General features: G+C 37.6%; 1 protein-coding gene and 1 long non-coding RNA gene across 2 annotated transcripts; one reads left to right on the top strand and one right to left on the bottom strand.

Annotated features, from left to right (window-relative positions):
• Nucleotides 1-5,550: 5,550 nt before the first annotated feature.
• LOC146673542 (uncharacterized) lies at nt 5,551-7,301 on the bottom strand. Its single transcript, XR_014910497.1, has 3 exons — nt 7,169-7,301; nt 6,092-6,190; nt 5,551-5,959 (listed from the first exon to the last, which is right to left on the bottom strand). It is a non-coding gene; the product is annotated as an uncharacterized LOC146673542 (long non-coding RNA).
• Nucleotides 7,302-10,300: 2,999 nt separating this feature from the next.
• On the top strand, nt 10,301-13,748 carry LOC146673541 (uncharacterized). The gene is made up of 8 exons (XM_085401774.1): nt 10,301-10,414; nt 10,517-10,933; nt 11,018-11,243; nt 11,423-11,572; nt 12,266-12,483; nt 12,572-12,725; nt 12,807-12,916; nt 13,480-13,748. The coding sequence occupies exons 2-8, from the start codon at nt 10,640-10,642 to the stop codon at nt 13,636-13,638; spliced, it is 1,311 nt and encodes a 436-aa protein (XP_085257900.1). The 5' UTR covers nt 10,301-10,414; nt 10,517-10,639; the 3' UTR covers nt 13,639-13,748.
• Nucleotides 13,749-16,007: the final 2,259 nt, after the last annotated feature.

Here is a 16,007-nt window from a genome sequence, read left to right as displayed (position 1 = left end):
TACACAGGAAGAATGAATACTGCACTGCCTGGGGAATTTCACCCAGCAAATATATCAAAAGGTACTAATTACCAACAAGGTCCATTAACCCTTTAGAGCCGGTCGGAGCGGGCACGCTCTGTTTTGCGTAACTATTTTTAAATCCCGGTAGCTCTGCAACCACGTAAGCTAGCACAATAATTTTTTTTGCATATGAAACCGGAGGAGTTGTACTTACATCTTATGCCATCAGCTTGTCCTAGGTCACGGTTTCCTTCCACATATAGCTTTGCAAAAACTGCATAAAAAGCACTTGCAGCAACAAAAACATAATGTTCCAGAAACACGCTTTGCCGATCCGATCAGCTGTTCATAACACTTCCTACGTTGGAATAGACGTCAGCGCGAACTTTTGCATGTCCGCCATGACCTGCCCGAAGCCGGAAGTGACGTCATTTTCGCGGAAATGTAGTTTTTTTTTACCATCAGGGCCTCAGGGCCTATACTGGTGTTTTTAAAAGTTATCTTTGACTTTATGACTTTCTGTGTCGTTTCTGGGATGCTTAGGACTCATGTTGCACTGCTGGAAATAGTTTATTTTGATGCATATGCTGCTTTTTTGCAAATTTGCAGTATAATATTTGTTTTTGTTTTTCCTGCAGTATATAAAAATTGGTGTATTTCAAAAATAAAACTATGAAGACACTCAAAATAAATTTCCTGTGGTGGGAAACTATTTTGTGCAACTTTTTTGTATTTACAGTTTTGAGGGATAAGCCTCCTAAATTTCTCTAACTAGAAATATATGTTAAAAAAGCAAAAACGATTTTCAATTTTTTTGTAGTTTATTGCACTTTTTTGCAATTTATGTAATTACTATGCACTTAATGAATACATATTATTAAAATCTGGGCTATAATGGTTGTATTGATGTATAGCAACTTGAAATGCTCCCAAAAATGGCTCCACAGCATGTAAAAATATAATATAAGCTCTGGCGGACTTGGTTCTATGGTAGGTCTTAAAGGGTTAAACTTCAGAGATGTTGTTCAGGTCATACAAATGGTTTCCTGACAATGATTGCAAGCGTTAAATTGCATCGTGAGCCACACACAGCCAGCTTTAATGACTGCCAGATAAGGGAAATTCCTTTTTTCTGTCACTGTACAGAAGTTTCACTGCACTTTTAAACCTAATATGAGAAGAAAAGAAGTTAAAACTTAAGTTTGACACCTCTGTTTTAGAGCTGTCGAGGTCCTGGGTCGCTGGAAAAGAGTTTTGAGTTTGTTGTTATTATTTTTTTTCCATTTTGTATTAGTTCTTAGGGTTCAAGTCTTGTGTTTAGTTTTTCTATTATCCCTACCTGTGTCCTCTCCCGGTATTCTGTTCGTGTCCCCGTTTGTGTCGTTTGTGTTTTCTGTTTGACTTTGAAGGTTTGTGTCTCGTCTTGTGACTGATGACACAAAGTTTGAAACTTTCTGGGTCACCAGAGATTGAAGTCAGTTATGTCTGTTTCATTTCTAAAACTGATATACTTTCTACTTAAGACTCAGCAAGTTACATTTTAAAGGTCAAAGTCAGCAACAGAAAAAGGAAAACAAAGACAAAAAGGAGAAGCAGCAACACCTTTGTAGTGTGGCTCAGAGAAGCAGTAGTAGTGGTGCAGTAGAGCTATGAGCAACGCACCGAGGCCCAAACGTCTGAATCATTAGCTGATTTGGAGAAGAGTCAGGAAACACAGGGCTGGGTCAGAACAGTAAAGTTCACACAGTATTTCTCAAGTATTTTTCCTGGAAACAAATGGGCATGTTCATCATTTTGGGGGGAAAGGGGGAAAAAACTAACAAAAACTTGCAGTCACACACATGTTACAGGTTGCTCCAGTGGTGTGATGTTGAACCATACTGAGCAAGTTCCAGGATGACTCTGTTACTTCATTGACAACATGCAGCATTCAGCCACTTTTGGACGTTAAATATTCTTCTGGTGCCAAATGTATTGCGCCCAGTAATAAAAGCAAGCTCCTCAGCAAATATAACTCCGCAAGGAGCACTGAGATCATTGAGCCAGATGATCTTATTACAACTCAGGTCTGGTTTAAAGCAGAGAGGAATTTGGGCCTTCGCAGGATCATTTATTATGGCAGTTTCATATCGCAGCTGCAGTGCTTAGACTCTGGAATAACTTAATATTGGTAATTCAGAATCTATCCAGCCTTTCAAATTCTGTCTTAAAACTCACTTTTTTATGTCGGCTTTAATCTGAGTTCAGTCTGAGAACCATCGGGTTTGTTTTATGTTTGTTTTTATGTTAAATACATTGTATTTGTGTCATCTCACGTCTTGTTTTCTGTATTTGTTTTCTCTTGTTCATTAGCTAACTAGTTTGGTCAACTTTGTTGCTTTTAAATGTGCTATAGAAATATAATTGACATTGACTGATACAACACTGGTCTGCCCAGCTATTGGTTGGTAAATTTATTTATGTAGTGTTCTCTTTGCCCGACTCTCCCCCAGTTCAGTCCATGGTAAATGGACTGTGAACTCACAGAATGCAGGCTGCATAAACCATATTTTACTCTCACCTAACACTCAAAGCACTTTGCACTCCAAGCTGTAGCAGCAGACACTTTTAACATCTGCGTTATTTGATACACGGCCCTGCTTTAAAATTATTCAGAAAAAACAAAGAAAAACAAAAACTTCTAGATAATCTTGGTGTAAAGTCGACTTCCACATGGCTGGAAAACAAAGGCCTCCAAAAAGCAACTCTTGTTTACTTAATCCCAAAGAAGACAAGAATGGCATTTTGTCCTTGTTTATAGCCAGATCTTGTCCATCTTGCGTTCTGGTTCTTGTTTGTGCTGTGATTTTTTTCATGATCATCTACTAAACTAAAACAAACTTTTTACTTTGATTTAACAGCATGAATGGCTGTTTGCTTCTCTGTAGTGAGCCTGCGATAGACTGATGAAACACATCTGAATTACATGTGAGAGAAATGATTGTGAAATTTTCCATCTGTTCCCTCTCTCAGAGAAACATTATTCTCTTACAGTGTTTTCCTTCCTGTAACTAAAGGTCAAAGGTCAAGTGAAGGCCTGCATGTGCTTTGCAAATAGAAGCTCCTCTGCTGCCACCTACTGGCCGTTACTAAGCAGTGAATGATGTCTGTTCATAGCGCTTACACTCACCGGCCACTTTATTATGTACAATTTCTTCACAGCAGCGACTTCTACTTCCTCTTCTTGCCTGGAAGTTGAGGATCACAGTTATTTATGTGATAACCTGGCTGATTGTGGCTCAAGAGTTGGCAGTTCGTCTTGCACTGCAAATTATCTGGTGCTTGCCATGATTTAAAATCTTATTTTTAGACAGGCCAGATTATTTGCCTTGTTTTAAAAAAGATTTACTTGTTTCTAAGTCTGGATTTTAGATAATAAACTTAAATCGAGAATAACCATATAATTGTGTCTATATTAGTACAGAAATCCAGAAATGGGAAGAATAACTCTTAAAATAGCCTACATTAGGTCTCTCACCAGATGTCTCTCAAAATATCACTTGTTTCAAGATAGAGTGACAAACTCAATTTGCTTGATTTAGGAAATTCACACAAGGCATCTGTTGAAAAAATTATTTATTCAAAATCATGTCTGACTTCAAAGTTGTACATATAAGGGAAAAAAATTAACCACAATTTATGATACAAATCACATTTCAAAGACAGCTGTTTGTCCCAGCATGCCAGCATTATGTGGTACAACATTGACATTGGTTTAGGGAACATTTAATGACTGTCAACTTATATCATCACAAACTACACTAAGCCAATACTTGGTGCAACCCTAATCTTAAGGGTGATTTCTATGGGAAATAATATCAGAAAGACTGTATTTGATTGGAACAAACACACTGTCCTTAAAACTAATAGAAAAGTATGAAGTGTAATCAATGAGCTCATGGGCTAATTCTGTAGCTTGAGCAACAATGGGCACAGTTACTTCATATGCCAATAAGTCTTCATTTAAATTCAAAGTTTCATAGCATTGGTACTCAAAAGCAATAAAAGATGAGTCAATCAAAAAGATATCCTTTATCAGTCCAAACACAGGGAAAGTGCCATCCACATCTGCAATAATCATGGACTTCCCAGCAATGTATTTATTGCCATTTAGAACATACCATTTCACTGAGACAACAGACTGCATGACATCTATTCCAAAAAATTCTTTAATTTTTTTCCTAACATATTCATTATTTTTAACAGCTGATACTGGCCCGGATTCCTTTTCTTTCGCAAAAATAGGATGTTCAGTGCCTATTTCATTTTGACAACACTCAAGAAATTGATTGTGGTTTGCAAGGGATTTACAAACATTTTTAAAATTTAACTTAGAAGCCCACTGTTTAAAATAGGAGTGCTTTGCCTCAAAGCGCATGCACATACTCCTTATTAAAGGTCCAAGGGATAAGATTTGACTGGGAAGATGCAACATATAATGTTGCTTAGGTATTATATTGGCTTCGGGAAAAAGTTGCTTGAACTGATACAGGTGTTCTTCAATCATATTTCTCAGTTGCAATACAGTTTGTAAAGAAATAATGGGAGCAAGAACTATTTGAACTATCATAATTAACTTTCTAATAAATACAACATACTCACTCTCCACACCATACAAAAGAAAAAGTAATATTTTTAAAAGAATTAGCGTCTGTCCACAAGACTGTTTCAATTTGTTGTCGTTAGCCGCTAAAGTGCCAAAGCTAATAGGACATGGTTTATCCCGTATTTCAAGAGGTGAGTAAGGAAAATTTTGAATGTCTGAATTAAACTTGTCTAATTCCAATTGTCCTGAGAGAATTAGGTGTTTTAATACAAATTTAACTTCCATTGATGCAACACCTTCAAAAATAACATGCATTATGTCCTGTGGAGTTTGTTTGATCAGGTCAAATGCAGGAACATCAACTAGTCTGCTTCTTCTATTAATTCCATAAGTAGTTTTGAGGGACGCTTTCAATAAATCTGTGCTTGCTTTATCTATTTCAAAACACTGCCTGATATGTTTCTCCAGAGTTCTTTGAACAAACTTCTTCTCCTCAAAAACACTTTGCATATCATCAAAGTTGCATTCACAGTGTCTACATTTGCTATAAGCAAAACCAATCCCTTCTTTAAAGCCAGCAATCTCATGCTGGGCTAGCGTGTCTCCGCAAATGGCTATAACAGCACCAAACAATTCAATTTCACCATTTGACATTTCAATCCTTACACCATTGTAAAGCAGTGATAGATCTTGAAGTATTCTTTTCAGTACAACATCAATACCCCACTGAGAAATGTCACTTGCTTTAGCAATAGCAAGAAGTCGTATTGCAGCTAACTTTGACCTAAATTTTGGATCAATATTTCCTAAAGTATAATAAAACATGACCAATTTGTTTGCAGAAGCATGGGACCCTAAGGGGTTACATATTTCAATTTCATCTGTGTACAGTATTAATTGCAATGCATTTGGCCTCTGAGAAAACAAGGGGTGAGATGTAAAGAGGGACCTGTCTCTAAAATCATAGAAGAATCCCTCTCTGCTTCTTTGTGGTGCAGTGTTCAACATGGTAAAGATTCTCTCATTAGTCATTAACTGCTTTAGACTTTCAATTAATGGTACATAGTAAAAACTTTTGTTCCTTAAGGACATGACCCTTGAAAGACCTTGCTTTACCCAACATATCTTCTGGGATACTACTACTTCCTCGGCGTTGACTGGACAGAACATTTCCCCTATGGCTCTACACTGTCCATATGCAATGGTGGAGAAAGGATCCATGAATTTATCAAATGTAGCCAAAGCCTCATCTTGAAGCTGAGTGGTTCCCTCGGCATTATCTTCAAACACTGTCTTCATTCTTTCCTTGAGCGTATCCAAAAGAACAGCCTGATACTGTTGCACTCCTGAGATGATATGTTTGACCGTTCTCTGTGAAAACATTTGAAACAAAAGTAACTTATTCTGCATTTATATTAAAAAAAAAATTCTGAATTCCATTATGAACAAGTAAGACATTGATTGCCTTATGTAATGTATTGATCCATTAAGACTATAACATACCTGTGATAAGTGGCACTGTTCTTGAACACTGATAGCAAAAGCTGCAGCAGATCTGGTAATATCGTGTCTGGTAAAGGATGTTTTAGCAACAGCTTCTTCCTTTAGAGCAGAAAAACAAAGTTAGTCCAAACTCCTGGCCAATTATAGAAATTCTTACATAACAGGTATAATCAGTTACACCTAATGATTGGTCCATTAAAAAACAAAGTGCATGACAGTGATTAGTGTTACAGTTGTGAATATTCAATATAATATAAGATAATATAATATTCATTCTTTGGAATAAAGAAAAAAAATGGAAAAGAAATCAAAGACAAAGAAACAATAAAAAAGGGGTTGTCCATTGTTTTGATGAGGCTAGGGATTGGATTCATGAGAATGAGATTTTATCTTTTTAAATAATGAATTTTTGTTCGCACTTAGATATTAGTTTCTTTACATGTTTGTTGTATTTATTAAATTATTTATGTATTTTTAAATCACGTAATTTAGATTTGCACTTAGAATTTATGTTAGTATTAGTATATGGATATATTTTATTGTATGTTGTATTGTATTTATTAATTTATTTAATTTTCAAAAAAATCATTCTTATCCATGTTTTGGCAGTATTTCTAGCCAACAGATTTTTTTACAGTGCTTCCAAATACTCTGTGTCTTACCTGAAAATGTAATTCCTACGAGATACCCAAATTGCTGTCACATTGAACGATTTAAACGCGCTGAGAGTGTCTTTGATGCAAACTTCACCAGGAGACATGCCAGCCGCAGAGTGTGTGCCTTCTCCGGCTGCAGCATAGCCTGTACTATCTACACTGAACTGCTATTCTGTTTATTTGTTTTTCATTTCATCCTGCAGGATGAAATTGTGATTTAAAATCCAACCATGGTGGAAATCGCTTGTAACAGTTTGAAGAACAATATCTAGCGGTATAATATCGCGAGATCTCGTTAAATTTCTCTTGATTAAAAATGGAGAAAATGATTAAAAGTAATATAGGACCAAATACGAGGAGTTAGACATAGCTAAATTTGTCATCAGAAGCCACACTACATTTTATTTAGTTTAACACTTACCGCGCTCGGGCTGTCAACAACCTGAGGCTCCTGCACTTCAGGCCAAGATCCACCAGTTGATATTTCCACGGTGCTGGTTGTTGTTGCAGTACTACAGTTGGCAAAGACTGAAACACCAAAATTTTCCGATCCTAAAGAGTGGGATGTTGGGGGGATCCTCCATCCTCTTGGTGGGCTTCCATTCGTCAAATACAGAGGGTGCGTCCGTTTAATGTGGCGAAAGAATGAGTTAAAAACTCTGAAATCTTGTTCACAGCCATCTATTCCACAGTAAACCCAAAAATCCTGCCTTCGACCATGAGCTGCATTTATGTGGCTAAGGAGCACCTTCAGAGTTAAAGAAACAAAGATAAAACAGATCATACATCTCCAGAGCGCCATGGTGAACTGTTTTCGCGCAGTAGCAATGCAGCTTTACTTTACCGCTCTCCACTGAAGGCCACAGATGAGAGTGTGGGACCATGGGAAAGGTAGGCAATTTTAAAAATATATGCATCCTTAATTATCCAATTTTTCAGGTTTAAATTACATCAGTTATATTTATTTTTAGGCAATAAGTGTTTAAGACTGAATTTATATTTTTATTTTCTTTTTTTTTACTTAAAAAAAATTAAATATAAATAATTTTCTGCATGCGCATTCTCAGTTCCTGTCGTGACGTTACTTTCACGCGGGACAAACTCTTTTCCCCTGCTTTGTTAACCATCAGGACCGTTAGGAAGATCAAAATTATTTATCTAAACAAAGTGAACAGTAATTTAAGGTTGGTAACATTAAGTTGATTTGAAAAATACTATGGTACAACGGTGTTATTAAGATAAAGTCGTGTTTTGTGAGGGCTGCTAGTTAGCAATCTAGCTAATGTGTTAACTTTAGCTAAATGTTCTTATTTAAGCCGTAGGATATTTCCAGGTACTGTGAGTGGAGGCTTTGGAACCGAACTAGAGAACTGCTGTCACGGCATGGACAACTTTGACGATGTCATACTGTCTGTGTTGCAGGGTAAGTCTTATTTTTCAGTTATTTTGGTACGTTAGCTAAGCAGCCTTAGCATCTGTTAGCATCATTTCTGAAACTTGGAGCTAGGATTGCACTTAGGGTTGCCAACTCCCTGAAAAATAAATAAGGGACACCTCGTGGCCAGGGCCGGGCGACCCAATTGTCTTCACCCTTCCCAGTGTGGTGAATTTTCTAGCTCTTTTTTTGTGTGTGAAATTATTTTTTTAACCATTTGACTTGAATTTGATTTAAGTAGATGTGTATTCTTTGTGATATGAACACATGTGAAACAAATGATCATTTAGCCATTTATTTTTAGCTCAAAATGACAACATTAACACGATAAAACAGGTCTCTTTCTTAAACAGAAGCCTGTCATGCTTAACTTTTGAGAATATAAGTAAATCTTTCTTTAAAAGAACTCTGTCCTGCTTAACTTAAAATAATAGAAAACAATAGAAAGAAAAACATTCTTGTAACAGTGCACATTTAGTGCATTTAGTACAATTGGCTTCAGTTGAGGTATTATTTCAGCTTTTCTAATGCTAATCAGCTGCTCCTGTTTGTAAACCCACTTGCTCCCATGATTACGCATCTTAACTCATCATCATTATTCATCTATGTATTACTTTTATGTATTAGTCATCTATTTGTTGTAATCATCTATCCTTGCAGTTGTTTATTACACAAAATAAATTATATTATCACACTTCTGGCCACATAGCGCTGATATTCACTGCACATGCCCATATTAACTTTTTCCAGCCAGGTGTTTTCCTTTTCCCATTCTTCCCTTTCTCTGAGGGGAACAAACATTGCTGCTCTAACGCTGGGCTCACACTGTGCGGTTTTAGGCCCATTTTGAGCCGATTTTTGAGTGATCGGACCGATTTTGGCCTTCATCGTGCGTCGTGTAGTATACGTGGGGTAACGAGAAGTGATTAACACCTCACGACCAGCTCCCGATCATCAATCGCTCGTGAGCCGCTCACACTGCTCGCGCGCAAACACGTAAACGCCGTGAAAAAGACGGAGCAGCACGGCTGTGCAGCGTGTGATCTGGACACAAGCGACGGAGGCACAACTTGGAGAACTTTGGAAAGCTCATCCGAGCCTTTTCGATGTGGCATCACAAAATTATCATGACCACAACAACCGTGAAAACAGTTGGATTTACATCGCTGCTCAATCACAGCTGCCCGATCAATGTTTTTCATTAGCAATTTAGCAAAGTTGATGGTGGTGGTGTGTGTGTCTGTGTGAGTGTAAGACGGAGAGAGAGAGAGCGCGACAGATTTTCTGTTATAACCTTCATTTTATGGAGGCACAGTGTGAGCTCTCAGGTCGCATCAGAGCATCGGGCGGTATAGTGTGAGAGTACATCGTGACCTACCAACTTCTAACCCCTGCGAGTCAATCGTGCAGTTTGAGCAGGAGCTGAATAACGTGACTGAAAAAATCGCACAGTGTTTGCCCAGCTTTAGGTGTACTGTCGTCCGAGACTTGCACCGCAGTGTCTGCGTTTGTTTCCCTGTTGGCCATGCTTCTTGTTGTGGTCATTTGTTGTCTTCCGGTATTTTCTCTGTAAGCGACCTTTCCTCGACCAATGAGTTGAGTGGTAATCTGAATTGTCATACTCGTAAGTGTGCTGTCAGCTCATTGGTCACAAAGCAGGAGAGGGGCTGGGAATTATGTTTTCAAACAAAGCGTTAATTCCATTAACATTTATAGACTACTTTTGATTCTCACTGTATTACGGGACAAAGTGCGTCCCTTATTAGCTCAATACGGGACGTGTACTTTTGTTTCGAAATACGGGACGATTCCGTATTTTAAGGGACAGTTGGCAACCCTAATTGCACTCTACTCTGAACTTTATCCACATTATAGCCTTGAGCTGTCTTTGCCAAAATAGACTTGGAACATCATTTTTGAAGACAGCCAAAAATAGTTTTATTGCATTCCCAAATATTTGATAAACTGTTTTAAGTTTGACATTTTATCCTGTTAATATTACTTATTGCTAAAATACATTTATTGACAAAAAAAATGACCTCAATATGTAATAAGCCACGCCCAGGAAAAGAGAAATAAATATCACTTTTGAAGTTGTTTTTCTCTTTTACAGCTGCGAATATTGATGAGGAAACTTTGAGAAGCTTTACCCGGGATGACCTAAAGGATCTTTTTCCGGGCCATGAAAATTTCTTCCGTAGAAAGAAGATTTGGGATTTTATCAGCCAAAAGGTAAATACACATTATACCACTAAGAAGATGATTACTGTCCATATTGTCTAGCATTAATTTGCCTAATTGTGTATTTTTGTTTATATCCCACAACTGTTATAGTTTAAGAGTACTGACCAAGATGCCAACACTTTCCATCGAAGCGAGAGTAACCCCTTAGGCTTTGATGTGTCACAATGTCAGCCTCAAACTTCCACTCCCATTTCCTACACTGCTGACAAAAAAATGAAAATGCCAGACCCACCAGAGTATGTGGTGTATACAGATTCAGAGTTGGACATGGTGCGCAGTCAGTACTTTGCATTGCTCCACAGTGGAAAGGAAAAGGACTGTAGGATGTCGAAGGAGCTATGTTGCAGACTTGTAAGGAACACCGTCACCAGCATGGTTGCAATCCTCCGTGCTAGTCCCATGGGGAAAGAAGTAACATACCCCTCCAAACTCGAAATGAGAGCAATGTCGCAGAAGATTGTCGACTATTACCCCATGTTACGTGATGCTGACACACACATGCCATACGTAAGTCATTCTTTACTCACTACAATATCTAAAATTGAGCGAGATAAAAAAAAGAATGTACAAATATATATTATTTTACCACAGCTGACCATCTACACCAAACTGTACAAACGACTCCAAAATATGAAGTCTCCAAGGAAGAGGCAGGGCTCCATGCCACAACGAGGCAGGCCCAGGAAGACTCTTTTCAGCTCAGATGACACAGACAACGGGACTGAAGGTGACCTAAGTGGTGAAGCAAGTGGTTCAAGTGACTATACCATACTTCTTGAGAGCAATGATGACCTCAGTGAGGATAACTCAAATGCAGGTGTGTACTTTGGTCTGCTGTACTAATGACTTTTGGACATCTAAAACTTCAAAGAGACCACCTGCCCTCAGTTTTCTGTTCAGAGTGCATCACAAGATTTATACAGTGTTGAGTATTTTCCTTAACTTTCTAGCTATTCCCTGTTATTACATTCTGTTCATCTTCTGTTTTTTCCTCAGAGAAAGAATCCCAATTGCCGCTACCCTCCACTGTACCAACTACGTCAAACAATACTACGCTGGCTTTACCACTATTATCCAAGTCAGCCTCATGCTCTGCACCCAGGGCTGATATAGGTCCTTCAACTGCACCTCCAGATGATGTTGTTGGTAAGTCCACCATCACCCTTATCTACCTCTGTCTGACTGTGGTTCCTCTTACAGCTCTTTCCAAAATATGGTTGCAGCAATGAACCCCGTTCTAAGTGTTTATTCCATAAATCATAGTGGTTTGGCATTAACTCGAGTTGGTGTGTAAAATCAACATATGATAGATCCCTCATTCCAGTTTGCCAGTTAGCCATAGTAAGTATTTTAACACTTTGTGTTGTAATGGGTGTTACTCAGTGCTGATTATTTACACATGTAAATCCTCATGCTGGTCACATCTATCATGCCTTATCACAGTGTTTCTGTCATAGATCAAATTACCTAAAATATTTTTATCCATCAGCTCATAATCACTGTTCACACTGATGTGAACGATATACACAGTAAACAACCTTTACCTTATTTTCACCACAGTTTTATTCACGGGCGTCTTAAACTGTCGTTTTAATATTTGATTCTGTTCAAACTAACAATTAACATAAATCCATGATCATTATAAGAAAAGGACACAAAGGGAAATGATCAGGACATATAGGGTCAGTTCATTACTCAAACATATTTAACCTAAACATTAATTCTCAGAAATATTATACTTAAAAACAACCATGCAACTAGAAATGACTGATTAGAAAAATCTGAATTTTGTGAAGTCTAGTTACACCATGTCTTACAATTGCTCTTTGCTTTCCCTAGCAGACCATGACAGCCTGAAGATGCAGGCAAGACATTACAAAACCTTGAGCAACATGTACAGGAAACCCAATGCAAAACCCAACCAAAGTGACGTTGCTCAAATTTTGGACCTGGAGTTTGAGGCCAGACGAACTTTTATTGACGCAGATGTTACAAGGGAAGAAGACAGGCCCAGAAAAATATTTGAAGCATACCCGTGCTTCAAAGACATACAAAATGTAAGTTCAACTACCTTCAGTTAAATTCCTTGCTTTCTCTGGATAGGTTTAGTTAGTTCTTGACTAACTGAGCACAACTTTGTCATAGGCGATGGATGAACTGCGTCGCATCATTGGTGGCTCCAACTGCAAATACATAGATCAAATGAAGGGTCGATGGGCAGAGTTTTGTTCGAAAGTGCAGTTCTATGGCATTTGGAAGAAGGTCCTGAAACCTCCTCTCCCCTTGGATGTACGTGGAGGTAAGTGGCCTTTTCATACATTAAATCCACACATCAGATATGTTCGGATTGCTTTGTTGAGATACTTTTCTCTGTTCACAGTGGATTTTACTGTCACTCTCTTCAATGCACTTCCATCTCTTTTTCCTTCAAAAACTACACCACCAAAGCGGCTGGGAAGTGCCAGTGAGGCTCTCCTTCATATCCTCAAGGTGAGAACAGCTGCAATACCAGCCACTGTAACTTGTACTCCATTTACTTGTATTGTTATTATTAATATTATTATTTTGCTTTTCCTGCTTAATAAGAGTAGGTCGAAGTTCAATTCAGCAGGGATTAAATTACTCCTTATTCAGGATTTCTTAATTGTTATTCAAAACCTACTCCAGAGAGGCAGCACAGAGCAAAAGCACATTGCAGTTAGGATACAAGTAGAAGCAGTAAAATGATATATTTAAAAAGGCCTTCAAAAACTAGAATATGTAACAAAGTTAAAAGAAATTGTTTTAAAAAACAAATGAGAAAAAAAGCACAAATAGACATGATAAAAATGCTGCAAATTAGAGAAAATTCATGCTCAGAATTAATACATTTCCAAAATTTCATATTTATGTAAGTCAGATATTTTATATTTATTTCTTCTATTCCAACAGTAAATCAGTTGGAGCATTCTAAACTCTTGATATTGCTATTTGTGTCTTAAGCTGTTTGGATGCACAGCAACCCTTTCATTTAAAATCTTGAAGAATTTGTCCTTTTTTTGTGCTTCTTCTAGCCAGGTGAAGATGCAATGCTATACCTGGAGAAGCGGCCTCTCTCCTCCCCAGTGCTGCTTTTTGATGGAACAACCAGCATTGTTGCTGTAGGAAACATACCAGTGACCACTCTCCCTGTTACAGGAAAAATGATTCTATGTTTCTTTACCTTCTTTTAAATGTACAAAGATGCCTTTTGTCTGCCCTTTGCCTATGGTTAGATTAGTTTAGAATTATCTTTTTAGACTTTCTCAGCAAAGACATACTGTTTTGGGACATATTGTTTTAGATTGTTTTATCTCTCACAGACTTCTCCCAGCTCTCTGCTGACGAGACTAGCGCCACATATGGAGTTGTTTATTTTATTTGTTTTGTATTTTCTTATCCTGTTCTCACTGTCTTTCCTATAAAAATTACCAAGCCACTGTGCATGGTGTGAGTTGTTCTTAGCAGCTCACCCGTGTACACGTTTGATAAAGAAAGTAACTTTGTCTCATTGTGTCTTTATTTCTCCTGGGTCTTTTACAGAGTTTTCCCCCAACACTCCCCTTGGAGGATTTCTGGGAAGGAATGTTGGTGTTGATGGCATATTACTACACCTTGCACTTAACATACCCAAAATGTGTTGCAACGGTCCTCTCTGTCATACAAACTGAGGTAATCACTGATGCCATCCATGATCAAGATGCCACTAGTGCATATAAGAAAGCAATAGCTGAGTGGAAGTCGTTCTTTGAAAAATAGGTGAATACCAAGCAGGATTTTATCAGGTCATTTGCAGTTTGTTTAGTTTTGTAGTACGTTTGTACAACTTTGTTCCTAATTTGCCTAGCAATGTCCTGAGAAACGGCTTTACTTAAGATGCTTTACAAATGAAAGTTGTTGTTTTTTTTTCTTAGTGACACTTTACCTGAGGCATGTAAAGTTTTAAGTCAGTAATGCCATTATTTATAACATTGTGAGACTATGTGACTGTCACAAAAGTTTAAGGCCAAAACTGTAATTTTTTTTCTGTGTTTAGGCCTTTTAAAGGGTTGATTTAGACTTTTAGGGATTGTGCAGCAGCCCTATTTTGTTTAAAAAAAAGGATTTTGTTCTCATGAGAGAAATAAATGTTGGCATATCACTCTTGTCCTGGTTGTGATTTCAGTAGAAGCCAAGGAGTAGGAAAAAGGTCTGTTTTAAGGTTTTTTTGCCTGGATTTAATATTGATTCGGCTCTATTTTAAGATAAGCCAACCTGAATCAAGAAACAAATTAATCATATTTCACTAATATTGAGTAGTTTTTCATAGTATTAGAACTATTTTTCTCGTTGCAGTGCATTCATTTGCTGCAAGTAAGAATTCAAAACATAAAAAAGACTGTAATTTAGCATATTTAACTAATATTTGGGACTTGATATCAAGTAATTTTATCTTAAATTGAGCTCTTTAAAGCTTATTTTAACCCTCTTCAATTCTCAAATGTGTTCTTTTATTTCTGGATTAAAAAATCTTATTTCAAGATTTCTTATTAAGTAAAATAAACTTGCTGCATGGACAGATAATTTCACTTGTTTTCAGTGCTTTTTGTATCAAATGTAGTATTTTTTTCCTAAATATAGACTAGCCATTTTTGCAGTGTGTAATCGGAAGGTTGCTGGTTCGAGCCCCGGTCTCGGTTGTTGTGTCCTTGGGCAAGACACTTCACCCGTTGCCTACTGGTGGCGCCAGTGTCCAGAAGCCTCGCCTCTGTCAGTGCGCCCCAGGGCAGCTGTGGCTACAATGTAGCTTGCCATCACCAGTGTGTGAATGTGTGTGTAAAACGCTTTGGGGTCCATAGGGACTAAGTAAAATACTATACAAATACAGGCAATTATCATTTAATCAACCTCAATAACCCTGTGGGAAGGATGAGACGCTGGAGGTCTCCATATTTTCTCAGATTAGATGATGACAGATGGTGTAGATATCCTCAATATTGAGAGATCCTCAGATTAAACCTTATTTGTTTCATTGGTTTCATTTTGATTGAGAATAATTTGACCTATCAGAGACCAGCAGCTTGATTCTGGTGGTTGGATATAATAATGTCTAAAAAAACAAACCCACAAACTTACAATAAACAGACAAAATGGGGAACCGGTAACAGATAAGATAATGTTTGAAACTTATCCGAAACATTTCCATATCTAAACTCTTCCAGGCCTATTTACTGCAAGACAATTGATCATAAGAGCAGCTTCAGCTGTTCCACTGGAACAATGTCTAACTGGCATCTGTGAAGCCCCACACTTACTTCAGTCCTTACTCTGTACTTCTAAATATCAGCTTTAAACTGAATTTATCATGTGAATTGTTGCATCATTTAACCCCATCTGTGATTCATTTACCTCACCTTCTTCTGAATATCAGATTTTCCCCTGAGTAATTACAGTATTTTAGTAATAAATAAATAAAATTTGCCAGATCTGTGTCATGGTTGACCCAGGGAGCAGACTGAGACAGCACATACTGAATTTAAGATCTTTATTTTACAAAAGCAAAATTGTAAGTCATCATTTTCCT

The sequence above is a fragment of the Rhamphochromis longiceps genome, linkage group LG3, assembly GCF_057381845.1.
Source record: "Rhamphochromis longiceps isolate RC_006_pf linkage group LG3, R_longiceps_female_GT1.1, whole genome shotgun sequence".
Lineage (NCBI taxonomy): Eukaryota > Metazoa > Chordata > Actinopteri > Cichliformes > Cichlidae > Rhamphochromis > Rhamphochromis longiceps.
This window is presented reverse-complemented; position numbering and strand designations above follow the sequence as displayed.